Source organism: Oryza glaberrima, chromosome 3 (genome assembly GCF_000147395.1).
Source record: "Oryza glaberrima chromosome 3, OglaRS2, whole genome shotgun sequence".
Classification (NCBI taxonomy): domain Eukaryota; kingdom Viridiplantae; phylum Streptophyta; class Magnoliopsida; order Poales; family Poaceae; genus Oryza; species Oryza glaberrima.
The window spans coordinates 32,392,126-32,413,138 of record NC_068328.1 but is presented as its reverse complement, the minus strand read 5'-3'; the positions used below and the strand labels follow the sequence as shown (position 1 = coordinate 32,413,138).

The window sequence follows — 21,013 nt, the reverse complement described above, 5'->3', positions numbered from 1 at the left end:
AATATGAGTGAAAAAGACAGCATTTTATGATATATATCTAAATGCAAGCAATCCGCAATATAAGGTCTAAATGAAACTATCTGCAATACAAGATCCTAGGTAAAAGTCACACATCACAACTGTTGGTGCAGGTTTCTTTAAGGCCAGTTCAGTTAAGCAGTTTTTGCAGTCCCCTACTGATTTTTCAGGAAAAGAAAAGGGCATACATGCATAGAGATATATTTTTTTTTCAGAGAATGTGTTCTCTTTAGATAGGATAAAAATTCAGAGAATCAGTTTAAAAGTCTGCCTCTCAGATGGGTACAAATTGTTAGACTCATCTGAAAAAAAAGCACAGGACAGGACATGAAGATAGTGCTGCATGATTTGTCAGTGTCACACACACGATGCAAATTCCAAATTTGACCGTGTCTTCGAGTGTACAAGCAGGTAAGCCTAGTGCATGCAGACAACTTGCTAGGTAAGAAAAAATGAACCGGCTCCTCCCTTTGTCACACGCTGACCCTACCAAATATGCACAAAATCGTCAAGAAGGAAATCGCAAGCGAAGCAGTCAACCATGCGTCCGTGCTGCTCCTAATGATACAAAGATTAATAAACAAAGAAATTATTAATCAAGGTTAGATGAGTCGATGATGCACACACGCATACTTACACCAACGAACAGAGAATACAAAATTAAGCTTTAAAAAAACAAGTGCAAAGCTCCAAAGAATGGCCTATATAAGCAGAATTAAACACCCGGCAGAAACGCGTACTAAACACTGATTAGTAGCACAACTACTACTCATAGCAACATACGAGGTGAGCTGGTGAGGTGTAGCTAGCAACCAACCTTTGTACCGCCATACGCGTCGCATTGCATGGCGAGAATGCGCGTCTCGGCGGCGGCGGCGGCGGCGCTGTTCGTGGCGGTGGTGGTGGCCTCGCCGCTGCTGGCGTCGTCGCAGCAGCCGGCGATGGCGCCGGCGGCGGCGGCGGCGCCGACGAACAACTCGCGGCTGGAGAAGGCGTACGTGGCGCTGCAGGCGCTGAAGCGCGCCATCACCGACGACCCCAAGAACCTGACGCACAGCTGGTGCGGGCCGGAGGTGTGCGGCTACTTCGGCGTGTACTGCGCGGCGGCGCCCGACGACCCGTGCGCGCGCACGGTGGCCGGCGTGGACCTCAACCACGGCGACCTCGCCGGCACCCTCCCGGAGGAGCTCGGCCTCCTCACCGACCTCGCCGTCTTCCACCTCAACTCCAACCGCTTCTGCGGCTCCCTCCCCGACTCCCTCCGCAACCTCCACCGCCTCCACGAGATCGACGTCAGCAACAACCACCTCTCCGGCTCCTTCCCCTCCCAACTCCTCTGCCTCCCTGACCTCAAATACGTCGACCTCAGGTACATCTACATAGAAATTTTACGTTTCTTGAGAAAATATTTTTGAGATATCTAAATTTTACATTAAAATTTTTGGTAGCTTAATACGCTTAGCACTACCTGAAGATATCAAATTTTACACGTATTTTTTTAAGGCTGATAATATTATACATTTATATAGTTTTATACGTACAAAATTGCAAAGAGAGAGTAGTATTTGTACGTAGTAAAGTATGATGTAAGTGTAATTGTGTAATGTGTTTGGGGAAGGTTTAACAACCTGTGCGGAGAGGTGCCGGCGGCGATATTCGAGAAGAAGATAGACGCGCTGTTCATCAACAACAACAACTTCGACTTCAAGCTGACGGAGAGCTTCAGCAACTCGACGGCGTCGGTGATCGTGCTGGCGAACCTGCCGAAGCTGGGGGGCTGCCTGCCGAGCAGCATCGGCGACATGGCCGAGACGCTCAACGAGCTGGTCCTCCTCAACAGCGGCATCTCGTCGTGCATCCCGCCGGAGATCGGCAAGCTGGACAAGCTCACCGTGCTCGACCTCAGCTTCAACGGCTTCGCCGGCGCGCTGCCGGAGACCATCGGCCACATGCGGGCGCTGGAGCAGCTCAACGTCGCGCACAACGGCCTCGCCGGCGAGATCCCGGACTCCATCTGCGCCCTCCCGCACCTCAAGAACTTCACCTACTCCCACAACTTCTTCTGCGGCGAGCCGCACCGCTGCCTCGAGGTGCCGCACGTTGACGACCGCCAGAACTGCATCGCCGGCCGCCCCGACCAGCGCTCCGGCGAGGAGTGCATCGCGTTCCTGCACCGCCCGCCGGTGCACTGCGACGCGCACGGCTGCATCGCGCCGCTGTCGCCGCCGCCGCCGCCGCCGCCGGTGCACTACGCGTCTCCGCCGCCGGTATATTGATCCGCGGTAAAACTGTAATTGCTGTAACTGTTTTCTGCCTTTGAGCTGTGAGAAAGGGTAAAAATTCAGTAAGTGTATACATAAGGTATATACAGTAAATCTTTATTTTTCAGAAAGAAAAAAAAGTAATAATGGATTGACAGATTGCATTGCAGAACCCAACTGAAAGTATGGTAAAAGATTATTTCAGTTTTTCATATTGTCTCTTGTAAAAGGTTTTTGTTTTTTTTAGTGTTCTAGAATTCCCGTACAACCTACATTACTCATCTGTCAAATACTTAGAGCTGTGTCAGATTTCATCAGTCCAGAAATGAATCTAGGATGCAGCTAGATTAGGGACCATGCTATGTTAGAAATCAGTTCAAAAATAGGACCACCACTAAAGTGGAGAGATGATGAAATGTGAAGGGAGAAAAAAAATGTGTACTGATTTGCTATCTACTCTGAAGTGGTTAAAAAAGATGACTGTTAAGTTCGATTAATACTAAGTCAAATATATGAATGTTGGGAAATTAATGGCAAGCTAGTACCTAACTTGATGCCATCTGGCGATTCAGGCATGTACCATAGTCAAAAAGTTCGATCTTAGAAAGAATATATGTCCTAGTCAAAAAAAGAAGTTTTAAAAAAAGGACAGAAGATAGAGGAAATAGAAACACAGTAAGTACATTAAGAAAGATTCTAGCTCAGGCACACCAAATGATGAACAACAAAGGACGTAAATGCATTTGATAAAGATTAGTCAAAGGGGAATTAATAAAAAGCAAGTGCTTCTCATGGATTCCAGCTACGAACAAGGGTGTTCTTTCCCTTTGGTTGATCAACTCAAAAGACAAGATCAGAAGAAACTTCCCTTACCTGTTATATTGGCTGGCTCCAGGCAGTCTGTGGTTCCTTCATGCAAGCCACTCAACAATACGGCTTCACCAGCACACTCTGTCTCTCTAACTTTTAATTCAAGTCTTAGTCACACACATCAATCCACTGAGATTATATTTAGATAACTGAGAAGAGTATAATGTACTGTGTCAATGTACATCCGGTATAATGAGCACATCAATGAATTTCCAATGATGGACAGCAACCATAAAGATGGTAAACGAAGATGATTCTGAAGATAGAAAGGACATGTGCAATGTGATTGAAAAATACAAGACGTCGAAATCAAAATTAGAAACAGAGTAGTCATGCAGCATGGCATGGTGTGGCTGACCTTTCATTGGATCATTTAGTGAGTGACCGACAGACAGATGTTAACCAAGCAAGAATTGGATAAATTTGCAGATAATAGAAGATGTAAAAATAAATGTATAGTGATGAGGATGAATATGCCATATTGGACCAAGTAAAACATGCAAATTGGCATAAAATTATTGAAAACCAAAGCTTACCGCATCATTCTTACCGCACTGTTCAATTCATCAGCAGTAAAAAGTTACCTATATCAAATTATGTGATAATCAAGTCCCTTAAGGTAGCAGGTAACCAAATGCATTGTTTCTGGTGGGAAATCAAGGTCTTGTTAGTTAGTTACATGGTGTACGGACAATCTAATCATATCTCAGCATGAATTAGTGGTGGCTTTCATCCTAATCCTAAAAAGCAAACTTGCTTCAGTGATTCTTATTTTCAGTCATCCAAACAATGTGGTTTCTTAATCTATTTATGGCATAGTATGGTGATGATGAAGTCAAAGTGATACAGTATTCAGTAGCAGAATTTGAGGTCTGAACATTCATTATGACTATTTCTAGAATTGTTGTGGCTAGCATTACACCGATTTGTAGTAGGGGGCAGAGGCTAGAAAGAGATATATTACCAACCTAAAGACAGTTTCCTAACCAGCCAATATCTTTAAAGCTAGGTCTTTGTTGAAGTGTGATCTCATTAAGTAATAGAATTTATCTACAGACAAGTTTTCAGGATCTCCCATGGTGTCAATGAAGTTTAAATAAGCACAGCAACTTCACTACATAGTGTTACCTCACCCAAAAAAAACTAGCTTTGCTACATGTCTCATGCTTGCATATGATTTGAAGCTCAGTGGACTGAAGGTTTTTTTTTTTTTTCTCGGACACTCAGTGAGCTAAAGGTCATACCACAGTTCCATGACCACCCGAGCAAATTTAAAATGGTGCTGATAAAATGGAGATAAATCAAAATCATGTATACTAATCCAAGCAGCAAATATAGCCTACAAAATCTGGTCATATGAAACAAGACCAAAGTCCTTGAATCAGCATTTGTAGCCAAGTATTTCAAGACATTCAGAAGCTTATGCTTCAAGATTATCATCTTAGGTTTCTTGAAGACGCTCTCGGTCCCTCTGTCACCTTCAGGGTACAATGGTCCCCCTGAAAAGCTTTCACTATCTTTCCTAACCAAATTACCATCATTTAGCTTAGACACATTTGTGTAGATCTATTTGCCTTTTGAGTTTTAACCAATTTCTGTATGCATTGATAGAAAAACCAACATGATTCAGCTTAACAGCTTATTTGCACTACTTAATTTCCTAATCAATCGGGGAACTAAAGATCAAAATCTCAACTAGATTCATAGAAAGTAACTCTTCACTTTCACCAGCTGAAACTCCAAGTTGTTTAATCAGGCTAATGACATTCACCAAAGCAGGTATTCCTTTATCTGAAATATTTTATAGAGGAAAGTTTCTGCTGTCCGCAGTTATCCCATTTGATATCTGATCTAACTCCATGGCAAGGCATAGTGTGCTGTTCTCCACTGCTTGCCTGGAGGCAAATCATTAAGCTAACTCGTAAAATAGTAAAAATACATAGTATTTTCATCACAAAGGGGTAAAACATTTGGTTCTCTGTTGTTTTCTCATGTCCAAGAGTAACAATGACAAGAAATGGATTGGAAAAAAAATTCAAGGTTAAGATGGCTCATTTAGCACTTACATCATCAAAAAAGAACATCAGTTTAGGGGGGAAAGGTGCAAAAGAAAAATAGCAAACTACAACATCAAACACAAGCTTAGTCTTAGCGACTTGGTGTGGTATGTGTTCGTAAGTAATTAAAAAAGAGCATGCGCAAGGCATAACAAAAAAAATGCTCTTCAAGGATTAACATATACATGCAAGTATGCAACCAGGCAATGAAACTATTAGGTGGTAGGCATGACGATGCAGTAGATATTGACAAACTTGGATCAGTAATTATTGTCTCGGTATCATCAATCTTCAGAAAATGAATCTTCAATCATCAGTAAGTTTCTCATGGGTGTACAAGTTAATCATACCTGAATGGATAAAGCCTTTGTGTTACTGGAAGGATAAGGTATTTTGGTACAGCAGTTATGTTCCTAAACTCTACCAGTAGTCACCACAAGAGCAGACCCCATCTTCAAAGTGGTGGAAACGATTTAGGTCTCTGAGTATGATTCGCCTGTTAAAGACCATAGAAACAAGCTTTGCCATCGAATGGCAATCTGGACACACACGAAGATTCTTAACAATACGAAGGGTAGTTCCCGGTGCTGTATTTAGAAGCCCAAAAGAGATTGCCAGCTTCTCACTATGGTATCTTAGGCTTGTTGCTTTCTCCTCCTCACCCATTTCAACATGAAACACATGTGAAGTATTAGGGACATAACCGACAAGTTTTAGCTGCTCAATAACTTCATCAACCATTCTGCGTGCCTCCTGTGAGTGTGGGTGACTTCCATCTCCTGCGAAGAACTCATGAACCATGTTATCTATCTCAATTGAGCTACACCCTGGCACCTTCACCACCCCCTTTTCACTCATAAGCTTCCTTACCATGTTCATCTCTTCCCATCTCCCAGTATTGGCACACAAATTTGAGAATATTACATAGTCACCACCATGAGAATCATCCAGCTCCAGAATCCTCTCAAAGACACGTTTTCCCATATCGACATCTCCATGACCCGCACAAGCAGAAAGCAGCGTCCTCCATAAGATGGCAGTTGGTTTTATTGGCAGTTCATCAATGAACTTGTAAGCCCTTTCTAGCTGACCTGATCGAGCCAGCAAATCAGTCACACAACCATAGTGCTTGATCCCTGGAACAATGCCATATTCCCTCATGCTGTCAAAGTATTGGAGCCCTTCGCTCACCATACCAGAGTGGCTGCAGGCATAGAGCACCCCAAGGAATGTAACATCATCAGGTTTGATACCTTGTTTCTTCATCTCTTCGAACATTGAAATGGCCTCTCTGCCATAGCCATGGTTAGCATATGCCACCATCATCACAGACCAAGCTTGTTTATCCCTTGATTCCATATCCTGGAACACGCCAATGGCATCCTCCAAGCTCCCACACTTCGCATACATGTCGATCAGCGCAGTGTTGACCTTCACAAGTGAATCAAGCCTCATCTTCCTGATATAGTCGTGGATCCACCTCCCAAGTTCCAGAGCTCCGAGCAATGCGCACGCCGAGAGCACACTAATCAACGTCACGGACGTCGGCTTGAGCCCCTTGGCCTGCATCTCCCGGAACAGCACCAGCGCCTCGCTGGGCAGGCTGCTCCTGACGGACGCGGTGATCATGGCATTGTACGAGACGACGCACTCCCCGTCCATCCTGTCGAACATCACGCGCGCGGCGCGCACGTCCCCGCACTCGGCGTACATGTTGATCAGCGTGGGCGCGACGTACTCGTGCTCCGCGGCGCCGGCCTTGACCGCCACGCCGTGCGCCTGCCGCCCTTCCTCGCCGGCCCGCGCGGACGCGCACGCCTTGAGCAGCGACACGAACGTGTACGTGTCGGGCGCCACCCCCTCCTCCATCATCCGGACGAACACCCGCGCGGCCTCCTCCGCGCCGCCCCCGCCCCCACCCCCGCGCGCGTACCCGCGCAGCAGCGTGTTGTACCAGACGACGTCGCCCGGGTGGGGGATTCTGTCGAACACCTGGCGCGCGTACGCGAGGTGCGCGGGCGCCTCCGCCCCCTGCTCCGTGCAGAGCGTGAGGAGCCTCGTGACGAAGGCCGGGTGCGCCTGGAGGCCGCCGCCGGCCTTGACGGCGACGGCGTGGAGCTGCGCGAGCGCGCGGAGGCTCGTGCAGTGCGGGAGGTAGGCGAGGAGCGGGTTGTGGTGGTGGTGGTGGGGTGGAGGGTTCTTGGATTTGGCGGGAAGGAGAGGGGAAGGCGTGGCGGTTAGAGGCGAGGACGACATGGCCGTTATGGAGTGAGGACGAGAGGCCAGTGTGGATCAGATCAGCATCCGGAGAGGGGATAACTGGAGAAGATTGTGCTAGGAGTCATGCGTTTTGGTACCCACATTTGTTCAGAATTACACACAGGTCCTCAAAAGAACACAATTCCGTTTTCATTCTTCTGTTTTTTTAATAAAAATAATGAAATATTCCAACATTTGCTTTAAAGAAGTTACAACGTTGTCGGAGGGTGAACTCCTCAAGCGGGGGACTAAGAGCCCCTTTTAGTTCGGCCAGGGGCAGTGGTGAGAATCGAGGTTTGGTGGAAGGAGTGATGCGGAAGGGGTCGGGCCCCTCATGAACGATGCGATAAAAGGGGTTTATACAGGTTCGTGCCGCTGAGAAGTGTAACATCCTACTCCTGTGTGTAGTTGATTCTGTGAGGAATATATGTGTAAAAACCCTCTCCCTTCTCCCTAGGCCTAGACCTCCTTTTATACCCCAAGGGGTTGCCACAGGGGCAAAAAAAATCCCACCTAGGAAAGAAAGAAAACATTCTTTACATTTATTACATGTGTTATCCCTCTGACTTGGAGGACCATGCACACAGCACCTCGGCATGGGCCGCATCAGATCACGCCAGAGACATGAGGGACGCCTGCGTCATTCTGCATTAACTATTGAAGACTTCCAGGCACCCGTTCTCACCAGGGAACGGGTACCCTAACTTGAACCGGAGTAGTAAATCTGTCCCCGGTCTATATTTGACGCAAAAAGCCTCTCATCATGGCGATGTGACTGGATGGCACAGGCTGCACGCTGCCTGACAGGTGGGCATTGCACAGGCGCACCCACCCTGCCACGCCGGTCATTCGAACGTCGCACGGCCTGTCGGCCACGCCTGCGCGCCGCATTAAATGTGGTGTGGCGCGGCCGCAAGATCCACCTTAAATACGGTTAGGTGGGCGTTGCGCGCACCCACTTTGCACGCACACGCTGGCAGGTGTGTGGAGGGGATCGGGGCGGCCCGACCCCCAATTGGGAGGGGGCAGCCGCCGCTCCACCCCCAGGCCCGACCCCCCTCGAGGGAGTGCCACGTGGGTTTGGGGGCGACCTCCTCCCTCTAGACACGATACCCCCAGGCCCATATCACCGGCAACTGCTTATAATACATAATTCACCCAATAAAGAGCACACGGAAATCAATATACTAACACAAGATAGAGAAAACATTTATTCAAGTTTGTTTCTAAATCTCCATCCGAAATTAGTAAAATATTTGCATGATTATTGTCTCCAGATCATTATTTTTATTGTGAGGCGATTGTCATGTTTCTCATTGATAAAAACAAGTGCTATAATTCGTTTACAAAGCACGTTGGTGTGTCTCAATTAAATCATTCGATATATTATGAACAGAGAAAAATTGCCACGCGAGGAAATTAAGAGCCTTGTCGGTTGCCCATATATTCTCAAATAATCTCAAATAAGTTAAAACGTTAATTAATTCATACATAAAACTTATATATTTGTTCGTAGCAAATTAAAAGTCAATATTAAAAAAATACGTTAAAAATATCTTATAATTAACTTTAAAATTAAGCTCGATAATTCAAATTTTATTTTTTTTCTTTAGCTTATTAAGCCTACCGATGGTACTCTAACTTATATATAAAGCTAACAATAACGTAGAAAAATATGTCTAAGGAATGATTTATTTTTTAAAAAAAGAGACGATACGAGAGCGGGATACCTAAGCAATGATGATATTCAAAGTTCTTGAGATATCGTAATTCTGAAAGCGCGATCGGATACATACACCATTGGCTGTTTAGAACGCATCCAAATTTTTTTTCATCTCCTAAGCTCTCTTATGAGTTCATATTTTATTTTCTTCTTTTATTTTGAGAGGACTTCCTATTTTATTTTCGTATCCATATATACATGTCCTCTGAGAAAATCTAGTGTCTCAGGATATCCCGAAAATATGGTGTAGTCGTGTGATCAGCAAAAGTCAATGCACTTTTTTATTCCACGAAGAAGGAAGTCAACTTACCTCTTTGGTAGGACGGGATAAAGGACTACTTTGTCAAATTACATTAATGGTACCATAAATTGCAAGAATACAAAATAGTCTCGTAGATTATACTCAAGTGGTGTATATAAAGCTTGATTAAGAGTTGCAAATCAACCAACGTGGGATGATTGCACCTAGATGCCAACTTAGCTGGCTGAGGCTGATATAGATGGAACGTACGGTCAGAAATGTTTTACTACCTTTATCTAAAATATTATAATAGGATGGAATTTAATCTATTCTAGAATAACGAATTTAGATGGAAGGTTTTGTTCAAATTCGTCAATTCAGGACTGGTCAAATTTTATCTTTAAGTTGTAACATTTTGAAATGAAGAAAGCACATTTGACTGATTTTAGGCCTACCCTTACTTGTAGCTGTCAATTTGGCATGTGCACGAGCGCATCAAACTGATTCGGTACATGCACATGGATTACACGTTACCTACGTATCATGATACCATGCCCCTGTTTGGAGAATTAGCAAAGAGTTATTTTGAGAGCTATTTTTAGCACAAGTAAATAACCTTCTAATAAAATAGACCTAAGTTGTTTGGATCTAAGAGTAATTTTAAGAGCTATTTGGCATTAATGTACCTTCTCATGGAGAGAGACAGAGAAAAGACATTTTTTCAGTGGACCCCACCATAAATAGCCCCAATTAGAATCTCTTGGGTGGGATAGTTTTTTTGGTAGGTTATTTTCAAATAGCCCTCAAATAGCTTACCCCTTTGATCTTTTTGACTATTTGGGCTATTTGAGAGAGGGCTAAAAAATATCCCTGGAATCCAAACAGGGCCTATATTCGTATCAGTGTAAACACGATATAATGCGTTCAACTCATTGTAGCCTAATAAACGTGAGTCGTTTAAGGCTAGTTTCAAACACCACTTCTCCAACAATCCACATAGAGAAGTTATTTCACACTGCGAGTAATAATTTAATGGAGCAAGTTAAAATACACTCTAGAAGTTCCAGTAAACCAATATCGTACAGAATGCGAAACATTTTAGTCTGATGAATCTAGACATAAGTATATTCAGATTCATCGTGCTAGAATATTTCACATTCGATACGAGGTTGGTTTATTTTAGAACGAACGGATCGACTAACTCATTTACATCCACGTCACGTATCGTTTTCAGCGTATATTATTTTCTCATAAAAACATATTATATCACGATCATACAACAATTAGATGGTACTATCAATTAGATGATACAACTTGCAAGCTGCACAGTTGCAAAGGTGATCCACCAGACAAACATGGAGGTATAAATTTCATCAATTTCCAAGTACAAGAAAAAAAAATAAAAGATGCATCACCCCAAGCCAAATTTTCTCCTTCTCCGCGTCAACGTTGATGCGAGCACAGCTTCATCGTCGTGGTCGTCAGCATCGGGGCAATTAACACCTCACAGTCTCATCACAGTTCCATGATCCCGACAAGCATGGGTCTCCGCTTGACTCACCAGCCACAGATGATCACAGATGACGAGATGGCTGCAGCCCAACACAACTGTGTAGCTTATCCATCACTGGAATCAAATAATTATCCGTCCCTAATCCAGATCTACCTTTTAACTAACCCTGTTATTACCTTCGACTCAGTTAAAAAAAAGGAAAGAAATGGAGATGAAACAAGATCCACAGGTAAATTTGATGGGGACATGAGTGGTGATTGCAACGTGTGGTTAGAGTAGAGTAGTATTTTTATTGTTGTTAGATGATAAAACATGATTAATACTTTATACGTGATTTATCTTTTTAATTTTTTATAATTTTTTTTAAATAAAACGGACGATCAAATGTTGGATATGAAAATTTATTTATTATTATTATTTTTTTTTTTTTTGACGGAGGGAGTAGAGTGTTATCGCGCTGAGCAGAATTATCCAGTGGTTGCGATGGATTCAGCCGTCAGTTGGAGATTTCCGCAGGGTTATCGCGTCGTTTGCTTCGCTGTTATGCCGCCGCGGGTTGGTTGCCGTTGATCCATTCCCCCCTTCTTCTCCTCTCGCTTCCTTTTCGGCTTCTTGGAGCGAGCGAGCGAGCGAGAGAGAGAGAGACCCACCTCACCTTCTCCTCCTGTCCTCTTCCTCACCCTGGTCCCGCTCAAGCTGAGCCTTTCCCAGTGCAAGATTCAATCTGCTGCTGCTGTTCTTGAGATTTGCCCGGCTCGGATTTCTTGCGTGCAGTTTCTTTGTTGATCTGGTTGGTTCAGATTGATTTGCTGCAAGTGCAAACCTGTTCTTGGGGGGGTTTGATTTGATGTGGTGTGTTCTTGGCTCCGATTCGGCCGCGGCTCCCGGTGAAGAAATCCCCAAGTTTGATGAGGCTCTCGCACTGTGAGAGCTACTGCGGCCCTCCCCTGTGCTACATCCCCTGCCTCCCCAAATCCAAAGATGCAGCCGGCGACGCCGCCCACAAATCCAAGGATGCAGCCGCCGCCGACGCTGTCCCGGCGGCCGCCGCGGAGGACAAGCCGCCGCCGGTTCAGAAGATTGAGGCGGCGGTAGCGGAGAAGGACGGTGACGACAGCAAGGAGGTCGACGGCGACGAGGAGGAGGAGGATGATGATGATGTGAAGACGGCGGTGGCGGTGGCGGCGCCGCCTCCGGCTCCGCTGAAGAGTAACCTGAAGAAGGCCGACTGCGCCGACAGCAAGTGCGCCGAGAAAGGCAATGTGAAGTGGCTGGATTTGCTGGGAAAGGATCTCACCGAGGTCAAGGAATTCGAGCCAAGGTATACATCTCATCTCTCTCTCTGTGCAGTTCAATGAACTTGTTGAAAGTTGCAACTGTGGATGAGCTTGGAATTTTGGGTAGCTGTATTAGTGCAGTCACCGATCTGCGGTGAATTGTTGCTTTGAATTGTATGCATATTCATTTAGATCAATTAGGCGAATGGTTTGCATGCTAATTATCAGCTAGACATAATCATCTTGGATACTAAATCGATCGATTGCACATGTTGAGTGTTGACATAAGTGAAGCCATCCTCCAGGCAGTGCCAGATATGTTCTCCATTTGTTTAGTCCCTTGAATGATGGCTGGCATTATCTGGTTCCTCAATCTTACAAGATACCTTCTTCTTGATGATGATAGAAGTGGTCAAGCCACCAAGTTTGGTTCAACTTGACATAGTTACTTGGTCAGAATGCACTTCAGACACTCTGGCTTTACAAGTTGCAAAATGCATTATTGCCCTCATTCTCATTTGTGTGTGCATGGTCTTTGTGCAGTGCAAATGCGTGATTATTGCTCAGATCAGTTCTATACATAAGAGAAAAACTTCATGTTGAATTAGTGTTCCATGCAAAATTTGGCATGATATTTTTTTTTTGGGTTGTGTTTGCATCAATAATATTCTATCACTGCCACATTTTGAAGAAATGGTATTCCCTAAGTTTATCTGCAGATCCCAGTCAGTCAATGTGATATCTAGGGCTACAATATTTCACTTGTGCCGCTTCTGTATTGACAACATTTTGAGATAATTCATAGTCTCATTGGTCTTTGCAGAAAATCATGTGTACCCTTGTCATAGACTTCTAGCTAGTAATCACTTTCAGAATATAGCCTTGTCATAGACTTCTAATCAGTAGTCACCATATATGTGAAGACAAACAGAATAAGGACATACCAATCAAACCATGAAATTATTGCTCATCACTACTTTCTAGTAATAAGAAAATTCCTGGCCACAACACTATTTGGCTGTCACCTCTTATAACGCAATATTGGCTTTGTTATGGTATCAAAGATTTGCTTTCGGCCCCATTGTTTCGCTTATTTGGGGAATAAGCGAAACGGCATATTGATAAACGAAAAATAATTTGTGAATAAAACTTTTATATATGTGTTCTTAGCAATCTAAAAGCAAAGGCTGAAAAATAAACTTCAATGGAAAAACCACAAAATCAACTCCAAATATAAGGTTGAAAATTCAAATTTTGGCTGATAAGCATAAGTGTAAGTGAAAAGATGAGGCCATTTGTTCCTAGTAACTTTTACCTGAACCAAGCAATAAATCAACAACTGAAACATCATTTCACTCTTTATCTTGATAGGGATGGCAATGAAGCATGTGGACATAAAACTCTTTAATGACTTTTCTACCTTCTAGAAAACGCTTCATCACATGGCATTTTCACATTTAGCACAGGTTGTTTTCCTCCTTTTTTTGTTGTTAAACTTACGTTGTGCTCTCTTTTCACTCAGTGAATCAGGAGATTCCATGGATGAAGATGACATCGCGGAATGCGTTTGCGCTATCCAATGATCCAGAAGGGTTTCCTCCCCAATGTTGCTGTAAATTGTAAAATGGGAGTTTCGCACGTAATCATCGATCTTTCTTTCCTCTCACTGGAGGGCCAGGTTGTTTTGTTGACCCCCTTCATGAGTTCCACTGAAGCTCCCCAGCATCCGGTGCTCAGTTCCATCAGTACATGCCGCCGCCATAGCTGCCTAGCTGTAGATGTTTCTGCCTTGTGTTGATCAGATTATGTGTTGTTTGGGGTTGGTATTGGTTGCTGAGGAGTGATACATTTTTCACAATGCCTGGTGGTGTAGCCAAGATTATTGCTTCTGTAAAGTTTACAATATAAAGTTATTGAGAGTGGAAACAGATCCTGCCATCCTGTGCTCACTTTGACAAAAAGGCATATGTAAAGCTTATTGATTTGAAGCTGTCAACTGAAAAAGTAAGAGAACTTGGTTGGTATTAGTATCATGGACGCTGAGTTCTGACAAATTGTATGTATTATCATTTTGTTCATTACTTCTCATGATGGTGTCCAAGCAAATAACTCTTCAGTGACCTGAATAACCTCCCCATTTGAGATACTTTTCCACTCTATTCGAATCTAATCATATGATGCAGGTATCCGTTTTGTTGTAATCAGATTTAATCGCATCTGCTATACATGTGGAAAGAGAATGGAATGACATGAATAATCATCATCATATACAATTGTACAAGCTCGTTCTAGATTTCGTTCCTCTTGTGTCAGCGCCCTAATTTATGCAGGTTGGCCACGTTGGAGGGCCTAGAGGAGACAACGGTGAGCGGTTCCATCCTTCTCTCCCTAATTCCCAAAGATGTGGATAGAGTACGGTTAGTGTCGGTTGTTAGGATAGGGTTTTTGAGCAATCCTGGTTGTAGCTCCGATGTTGGCCTAGTGGCGACCGGTCCGGTGTTAGTCTTCTCCCGGTTATGTGTTGTTGGTGCATGGGTGGTGGCTTTTTATTTTTCGTTTTCTTAGTTACAATCTCCTAGAACTGTAATCTTGTATTCTTTTTCCTGCAATACGAACTTTGCTTTGTCTGGTACGAGTCGTTCAAAAAAAACGGAGGACGCGGAGGAGGGACTTGACGGTTATACCGGAAACTCTCAGGGTTCTCCGTGCAAATCTAAAATGGACCGTTTCGGTGTTTATTTTTACATTTGACCGTTTCGTTCATAACACAGAGGGGTGGGCCCACATGAAGGAATCCTCGCATAGGATCGCTATCCGCTCCCAATGGAATTATGAGTTGGGCCAAAAAGGAGGCCCAACTTTGTACAGGTGGGCTGGGTAAAGCTCCCGAGGAAGCCTATTTCTCCAGTGGTTTGGACACGTTTGGGCCTGGCCCATTTCCAGTGGCCGAGAGAGAGAAGGAAGGAGAGAGACGGCGCCGCGAAGTGGGGAGGGAGAAGGCGCGGTGGAGCGGAGTCCGGAGGAAACGCAAGGAGAGGAGAGGAGCAGAGGAGGCGAAGCTCTCGCCACGCGCTCGCGTGGACGACGAGACGATGGCCTTCGGCTCGCTGCTGCTCTCGCCGCCGCCGCCGCCGCCGTCGCCGTCCCTCCCGCTACCGGCCAGACCCTCCGCCGCGTCGTACCTAGTCGCGGTACGCCGCCGCCGCCCGCCGGAGCCTCGCTGCCGCTCGCAGGAGATGGCCTCCAGCGGCGGCTCTGAGGGGGAATCCGCTGCGGCTTCTGCTATCGGTTCCCTGAACCTCGACGGCGCTGCCGCGTCCTCGGACAACCGACCTGGTGAGTTGCTGGCGAAAATGTATTGGAATTGTGTTTCGAATTCAGTTCGTGTGTGCAACAGTGCAAGGGTTGGGGTTTGAGCAAAATTGACCCAACTAGGAACTAGCTGAGGTAGCAATTCCTCGAAATTTTAGGGCTACGAATTTTTAAGTTGTGAACCTGAGGGATGTAGCCATACTAATGCTGGGATAGAGATTCCCTCTTCTAATCACTTTTGAGCTGCTGACTAATATGTAGTAACTTGCTAATTATGTATGAACTGAACACTATAATTGTGAGACGGAGAGACTCAACGTAGATTAGATTAATCACGGAGTGTTTACATATATAAGCCTGTCCATAACCGTATCAATAATTTTGCATATTTAAACTGTATTGTCTAACAATAATTTTATCTTACAGTTATATGCATGCAGCGGCACTACCTTAAACATTTCCTGGTTCAACGTCTTCGTAGTGTAATTATTATCAGGGTGTCTACGCAGCGTTATTAGCCATCAAAACAATTGTTCTATATGTGCTTTTAGCCGTGGGACATTACTTTGTAGTGGGATTGTTTTTTTATTATGACTCACTTAGCACAAGGATCTATCTAATACAGTAGTGACAGTGTTTGTCAAATCCTGTTCTGATTTGCCCATTTAGTTATTTCCGTAAGTGTAACACCAGTGTGTAGTTCAAGTTCTGTTTCGTGTTTCTGAAACTACTTATTATTTAGTTGTAAAAATTGGCTTATGTTGTAGTCATTCTTAACATGGTACCTATTGTAGGAAGCACGAGTTCTTTCTAGATATTATATGATTCATATCAGGTAACTTTGAGTGCAGGGGAAACATCTAGCAATGGAGATTCTGAGAGGTGGCAAACGAGACAACATAGTACAGATGATATTTCCAGGAGCAAGTCCAAGCCAAGATACATCAAAGCATTTGGGGTAGATTTGTCCGCCGATAATGTGGCTGTTGCTATCGTTTATTTCGTGCAAGGAGTTTTGGGTCTTGCGAGGCTTGCTGTGAGCTTTTACTTAAAAGATGATCTTCATCTTGATCCAGCAGAGGTATGGTGGCAACTCCTTCAGTCTCTTTCGAGTCTCTGGGCATGCGTGCTTTTGTAGTTTTGTTCCATTTGAGCTTAGCAGTAGGGTTCATGGAAAATATTTCTTAGAAGTTGGAAAGATATTTTTTCTCTTTGAACATTTTAACTCTTGGATAATATGTGTTGGCACAGATTAAGACAAATTGTGTTGTCTAGACTGCAGTTATATCTGGTTTATCAGCGTTGCCATGGTTGGTCAAGCCGCTTTACGGTTTTATCAGGTCTCAGCAAAATACCATATCTTCTTTCTAACATTCTTTTATAGTTTATGTGTCACTTATCTATGAAGCTATATTGTTTCGATTTCCATTGCAGTGATTCCATCCCTCTCTTTGGATATCGAAGAAGGTCTTACCTTATTCTATCAGGACTCCTCGGAGCTCTTTCGTGGAGTTTGATGGCAACAATTGTGGATGATAAATACAGTGCAGCACTCTCTATTATTCTTGGATCTCTCGCAGTTGCCATCGCTGATGTTGTAAGTGAGAACAGAAAAAAAAAATGTGCTCACAATAGTTTATTTGTTCATCGGTAGTTGTGTGTTATAATCTGGGTAATCCTTAACCTTCAGCTAAATGATAATATGATAACTATCCTTTTATTATATAAATACAATCATATTTAGAACTTAAAACTTTCAGTTCAGTAAACCTAAGGTTAGGGAGGTTGTTTTCTGAGTTTTTTTTAAAGTTACTTAATCTGTATAGTGGCACATAATCCCTTGAATCTCTTCTCATAATGTCCTATTTACTAAGCTGCAATTTGCATCAATAGCACGATAGTTCCTTCATTGACATGACAAGTTTTTGTTGAGTCCTAAGAAACTCAAAATATGTGGTTGACATATTGTTACCATTTATATATCAATATGTTAAATACCTCAGTTCAGTTCAGGCCTCACACGTTAAGCATGGTTTCCAAAATTTATCTGAAAACAGAAAGATCTGTTTTTATGCCATGTGCTGAAATCATTTCTGTTCTCACCACATGTTATGGCAGAAGTGTTTGTTCTTCTGTTTGTTTCCATATTTACCTGAAACTACTGCAGGTGGTTGACTCTATGGTTGTTGAGAGAGCTCGTGGTGAACCACAGAGTACATCTGGATCTCTCCAGTCATTGTGTTGGGGGTCATCAGCCATTGGAGGAGTTATGAGCGCATACTTCAGTGGTTCTCTAGTTGATACTTATGGCGTAAGGTTTGCCCTATAACAAAAAGCATACGTAGAACTCTTCATTTTAACAGTTCACTGATCTGAGGTTCCCCAAATGCAGATTTGTCTTTGGTGTTACGGCATTTTTGCCCCTCATGACATCTACTGTTGCAGTTCTTGTGAATGAAAAGCGTTTGCCTTTGGGAGAAAATGCTACCTCATCTTCAGATTCAGGGTTAATTGAGAGCTCTAAGGAGCACATTATGCAGATTTGGAGTTCAGTAAAGCAACCCAATATCTTCCTACCCACCTTGTTCATATTCCTTTGGCAAGCAACACCACAATCAGATTCTGCCATGTTTTTCTTCATGTATGTTCTCACATGCTCACTTGTTTGGTTTGATTGCTCTAGACAGCTGTTGGATTAAGTTTTCAACCAGTGAACAGATTTACAATTGTTGGAAGAGTTGAATTCTAGTTGGTCACATAATACTTTGTCTAACTTTTGTTTAGCTTGTCCCAGCGATTTCAATTGAAGATATTGTCTACCATGATAAAATTTCATTTCTTAAGAACACTAGAGGTCTGAGCTGCCCTCTTTGTGCCACCATTATTAGTCAACTGAACTTCCTTTGGGTATAGTAGATTAGTTCCTAGCAAAAACTGGAGGTAACCAAATCTGTGGTATGTTTGTCGGTGGTGTCAAGAAAGGGGTCATATAAATCATATTCACCATACTTCACACCAAAGTAATTAGAAATGAATCGAATATGCTATTAGCACAAATTTCTTTGTTCTAGCTGAATACTACATATTGCATTACCCTTCACGTGTTTAGATTCTTGTACTTCTTAAATTCATAAGAAACAAGAGTTGACCATAAATTTCTGTCTTGGTATATTAACACCTTATAAATTTGTCTGATTGCTATCTATTTAAAATGGTTTGATTTTCATATGTTGCCTTCTGACCAATTTCAGCACAAATAAGCTTGGATTCACTCCAGAGTTTCTAGGGCGTGTCACGCTCGTTACATCTATTGCATCCTTGGTCGGCATAGGAGTATATAATTCATTTTTGAAGGAAGTTCCATTGAGAAAAATCTTTTTTGTGACTACAATATTTGGTTCTGCCCTTGGAATGACACAGGTCAAATTCTGAACATGCTTGTTTTAGTAAATGCTGCCACTATATTATTTGTTAAATTTAACTTAGGTATTGTCAGGTTCTTCTTGTCACTGGGCTCAATCGAGTTCTTGGAATCAGTGATGAATGGTTCTCCATTGGTGATTCCTTGATTATCACTGTCCTTGGTCAGGTACGATACCCTCTTTGCAAGAACTAGTACTTGATTTGGGGAGTTGGGGTAAACCATTAGCAGTTTAACACATTCCCTGCTCTTTAAATTGACTACTGTATGAAGAGCATAAAAAAATGTTGTATTTCTTTGCTCAATAAGAAAAATCCTGATCAAGCTGGAAGGGGATTTTCCTAAGGTAATACTACCTCCGTCCCAAGTGCAGCCGTGGGTATCCGTGTCCAACGTTTGACCGTCCGTCTTATTTGAAAAAATTATGAAAAAATTGAAAAAAATTAGTCCCATATAAAGTACTATTCATGTTTTATTATCTAATAACAATAAAAATACTAATTATTAAAAAAATTCAAATAAGATGAACGGTCAAAGGTTAGACATGAATAGTGCAAAACTGCACTTATTTTGGGACGGAGGGAGTATAATGCAAGAAAATGTGCTTTCATTTTACATTTTTCATGGCAGCCGATATAGAAGCCTAGTTGCTTTACATTGAAGGGTAACATTACACCTCCATCCTGTACATCCTAGTTTCTTTACGTCTGTAAATAAAACAGAATCCCTATCAATACCACGCTAGGATTAGCATGGAAGATGCTGCTAAGATCCCTCCATTTGCCAAAACGTAGAACTTCCACATTTGGAGATGACACTTCTATGTGAACACTACGAAATTCATCATACCAATTTTCAGTATTATTCAAATGCTGTACTTAGGCCATGGCTATGGCCTTTCTAGAAATAGAACTGCATTCTTTATGTGCACTCATGCTGTGAAAAAATTCGTCCTGCAGGCTTCCTTTATGCCCGTGTTGGTGCTGGCTGCAAAGCTCTGCCCTCCTGGAGTGGAAGCAACTTTGTTCGCCACTCTGATGTCAATTTCCAACGCTGGAGGCGTCACCGGTGGTCTGTTGGGGGCAGGCCTGACGCAGTTCTTGGGAGTCACCAAAGACAACTTCCAAAACCTTGCTCTTCTGATTGTCGTGTGCAATCTCAGCTCCCTGCTGCCTCTACCTCTTCTGGGCCTCCTCCCGGATGAATCACCCGGTGTAGATAATGAGCAAACAAAAGTCGATTAAGATTATCTCCAAGCATCGGTCCTACTTGAATGCAGGACATCCAATCGCCTCTACGTGAACTCAGCGGCGCAGGGGAATTGGGAATCAGGCTGCAGCTGACCTTGGCCGTTGCAATGTTGATCACCCTACAGAATAGTATGTTTAGGGTGATCAGTTGATGATTGGTTCCATGGAGATATACGCCTCATGGATTAGCGGACTTGCCGCGGTTGTTAACTGGTGGTTAGGTCAGGATTGTGTGCCGTCAGAGCATGGACATGGAAGCCGCAGTGTACACTAGGGCAGGTACGACCTTTTGTTCTTTACCATGAAAAACGGCAGAAGAGTTTCCCGTGTATTCTGCCACATCCAACCGATAGAAGTAGTATCCATGTTCTGAACTCTTATCAAGTTATTTGTACATGCAATGAAATGTAGTGTATACAGAGATTGTACATCGATTCGTAACTTTCTGGAACTGATTTATGAAGGTGTAGCCGTGTAGTAGATGTAAACCGGTCAGTACTACTACAAATCATGCGGAGAAAACGATCAGCTAGCGGGATGGCTTGCCAGTTGCCGGTTGCAGGAGGGGTAAGCATCATTGCAAGCATGCAAGCCAACATAATTATGAACGCAACGCAGCGCGATGACGACATGACGAGTGCCCTCCAAAAGGCGAACGACCTGCGCAACTGAAAGCCAGCCAAACACATCGATAGCACGAAACCAATTATTCCAAACAGAAACGGAAGCCATGTGATTGATGATGATACTTCACAAGCATAATAAAGCAATCAATCAGCATCGCATCGCAACATGGTCATCACCGACCACT

General features: G+C 43.4%; 4 protein-coding genes across 4 annotated transcripts; 3 read left to right on the top strand and 1 right to left on the bottom strand.

Moving 5' to 3' along the window:
• The first annotated feature begins 848 nt into the window (after window positions 1-848).
• LOC127767645 (leucine-rich repeat extensin-like protein 6) lies at window positions 849-2,489 on the top strand. The gene is made up of 2 exons (XM_052293048.1): window positions 849-1,387; window positions 1,637-2,489. The coding sequence occupies exons 1-2, from the start codon at window positions 864-866 to the stop codon at window positions 2,292-2,294; spliced, it is 1,182 nt and encodes a 393-aa protein (XP_052149008.1). The 5' UTR covers window positions 849-863; the 3' UTR covers window positions 2,295-2,489.
• On the bottom strand, window positions 2,247-7,485 carry LOC127767644 (pentatricopeptide repeat-containing protein At2g02980, chloroplastic). The gene is made up of 2 exons (XM_052293047.1): window positions 3,153-7,485; window positions 2,247-2,339 (listed from the first exon to the last, which is right to left on the bottom strand). The coding sequence occupies exon 1, from the start codon at window positions 7,460-7,462 to the stop codon at window positions 5,627-5,629; it is 1,836 nt and encodes a 611-aa protein (XP_052149007.1). The 5' UTR covers window positions 7,463-7,485; the 3' UTR covers window positions 2,247-2,339; window positions 3,153-5,626.
• Window positions 7,486-11,455: 3,970 nt separating this feature from the next.
• On the top strand, window positions 11,456-14,252 carry LOC127769077 (uncharacterized). The gene is made up of 2 exons (XM_052294783.1): window positions 11,456-12,263; window positions 13,742-14,252. The coding sequence occupies exons 1-2, from the start codon at window positions 11,851-11,853 to the stop codon at window positions 13,800-13,802; spliced, it is 474 nt and encodes a 157-aa protein (XP_052150743.1). The 5' UTR covers window positions 11,456-11,850; the 3' UTR covers window positions 13,803-14,252.
• A 959-nt stretch (window positions 14,253-15,211) lies between these two features.
• Window positions 15,212-20,643, top strand: LOC127766248 (folate-biopterin transporter 1, chloroplastic-like). Its single transcript, XM_052291341.1, has 9 exons — window positions 15,212-15,555; window positions 16,383-16,612; window positions 16,807-16,871; window positions 16,966-17,128; window positions 17,699-17,847; window positions 17,924-18,172; window positions 18,783-18,951; window positions 19,028-19,120; window positions 19,912-20,643. The coding sequence occupies exons 1-9, from the start codon at window positions 15,312-15,314 to the stop codon at window positions 20,194-20,196; spliced, it is 1,647 nt and encodes a 548-aa protein (XP_052147301.1). The 5' UTR covers window positions 15,212-15,311; the 3' UTR covers window positions 20,197-20,643.
• The last annotated feature ends 370 nt before the right edge of the window (window positions 20,644-21,013 follow it).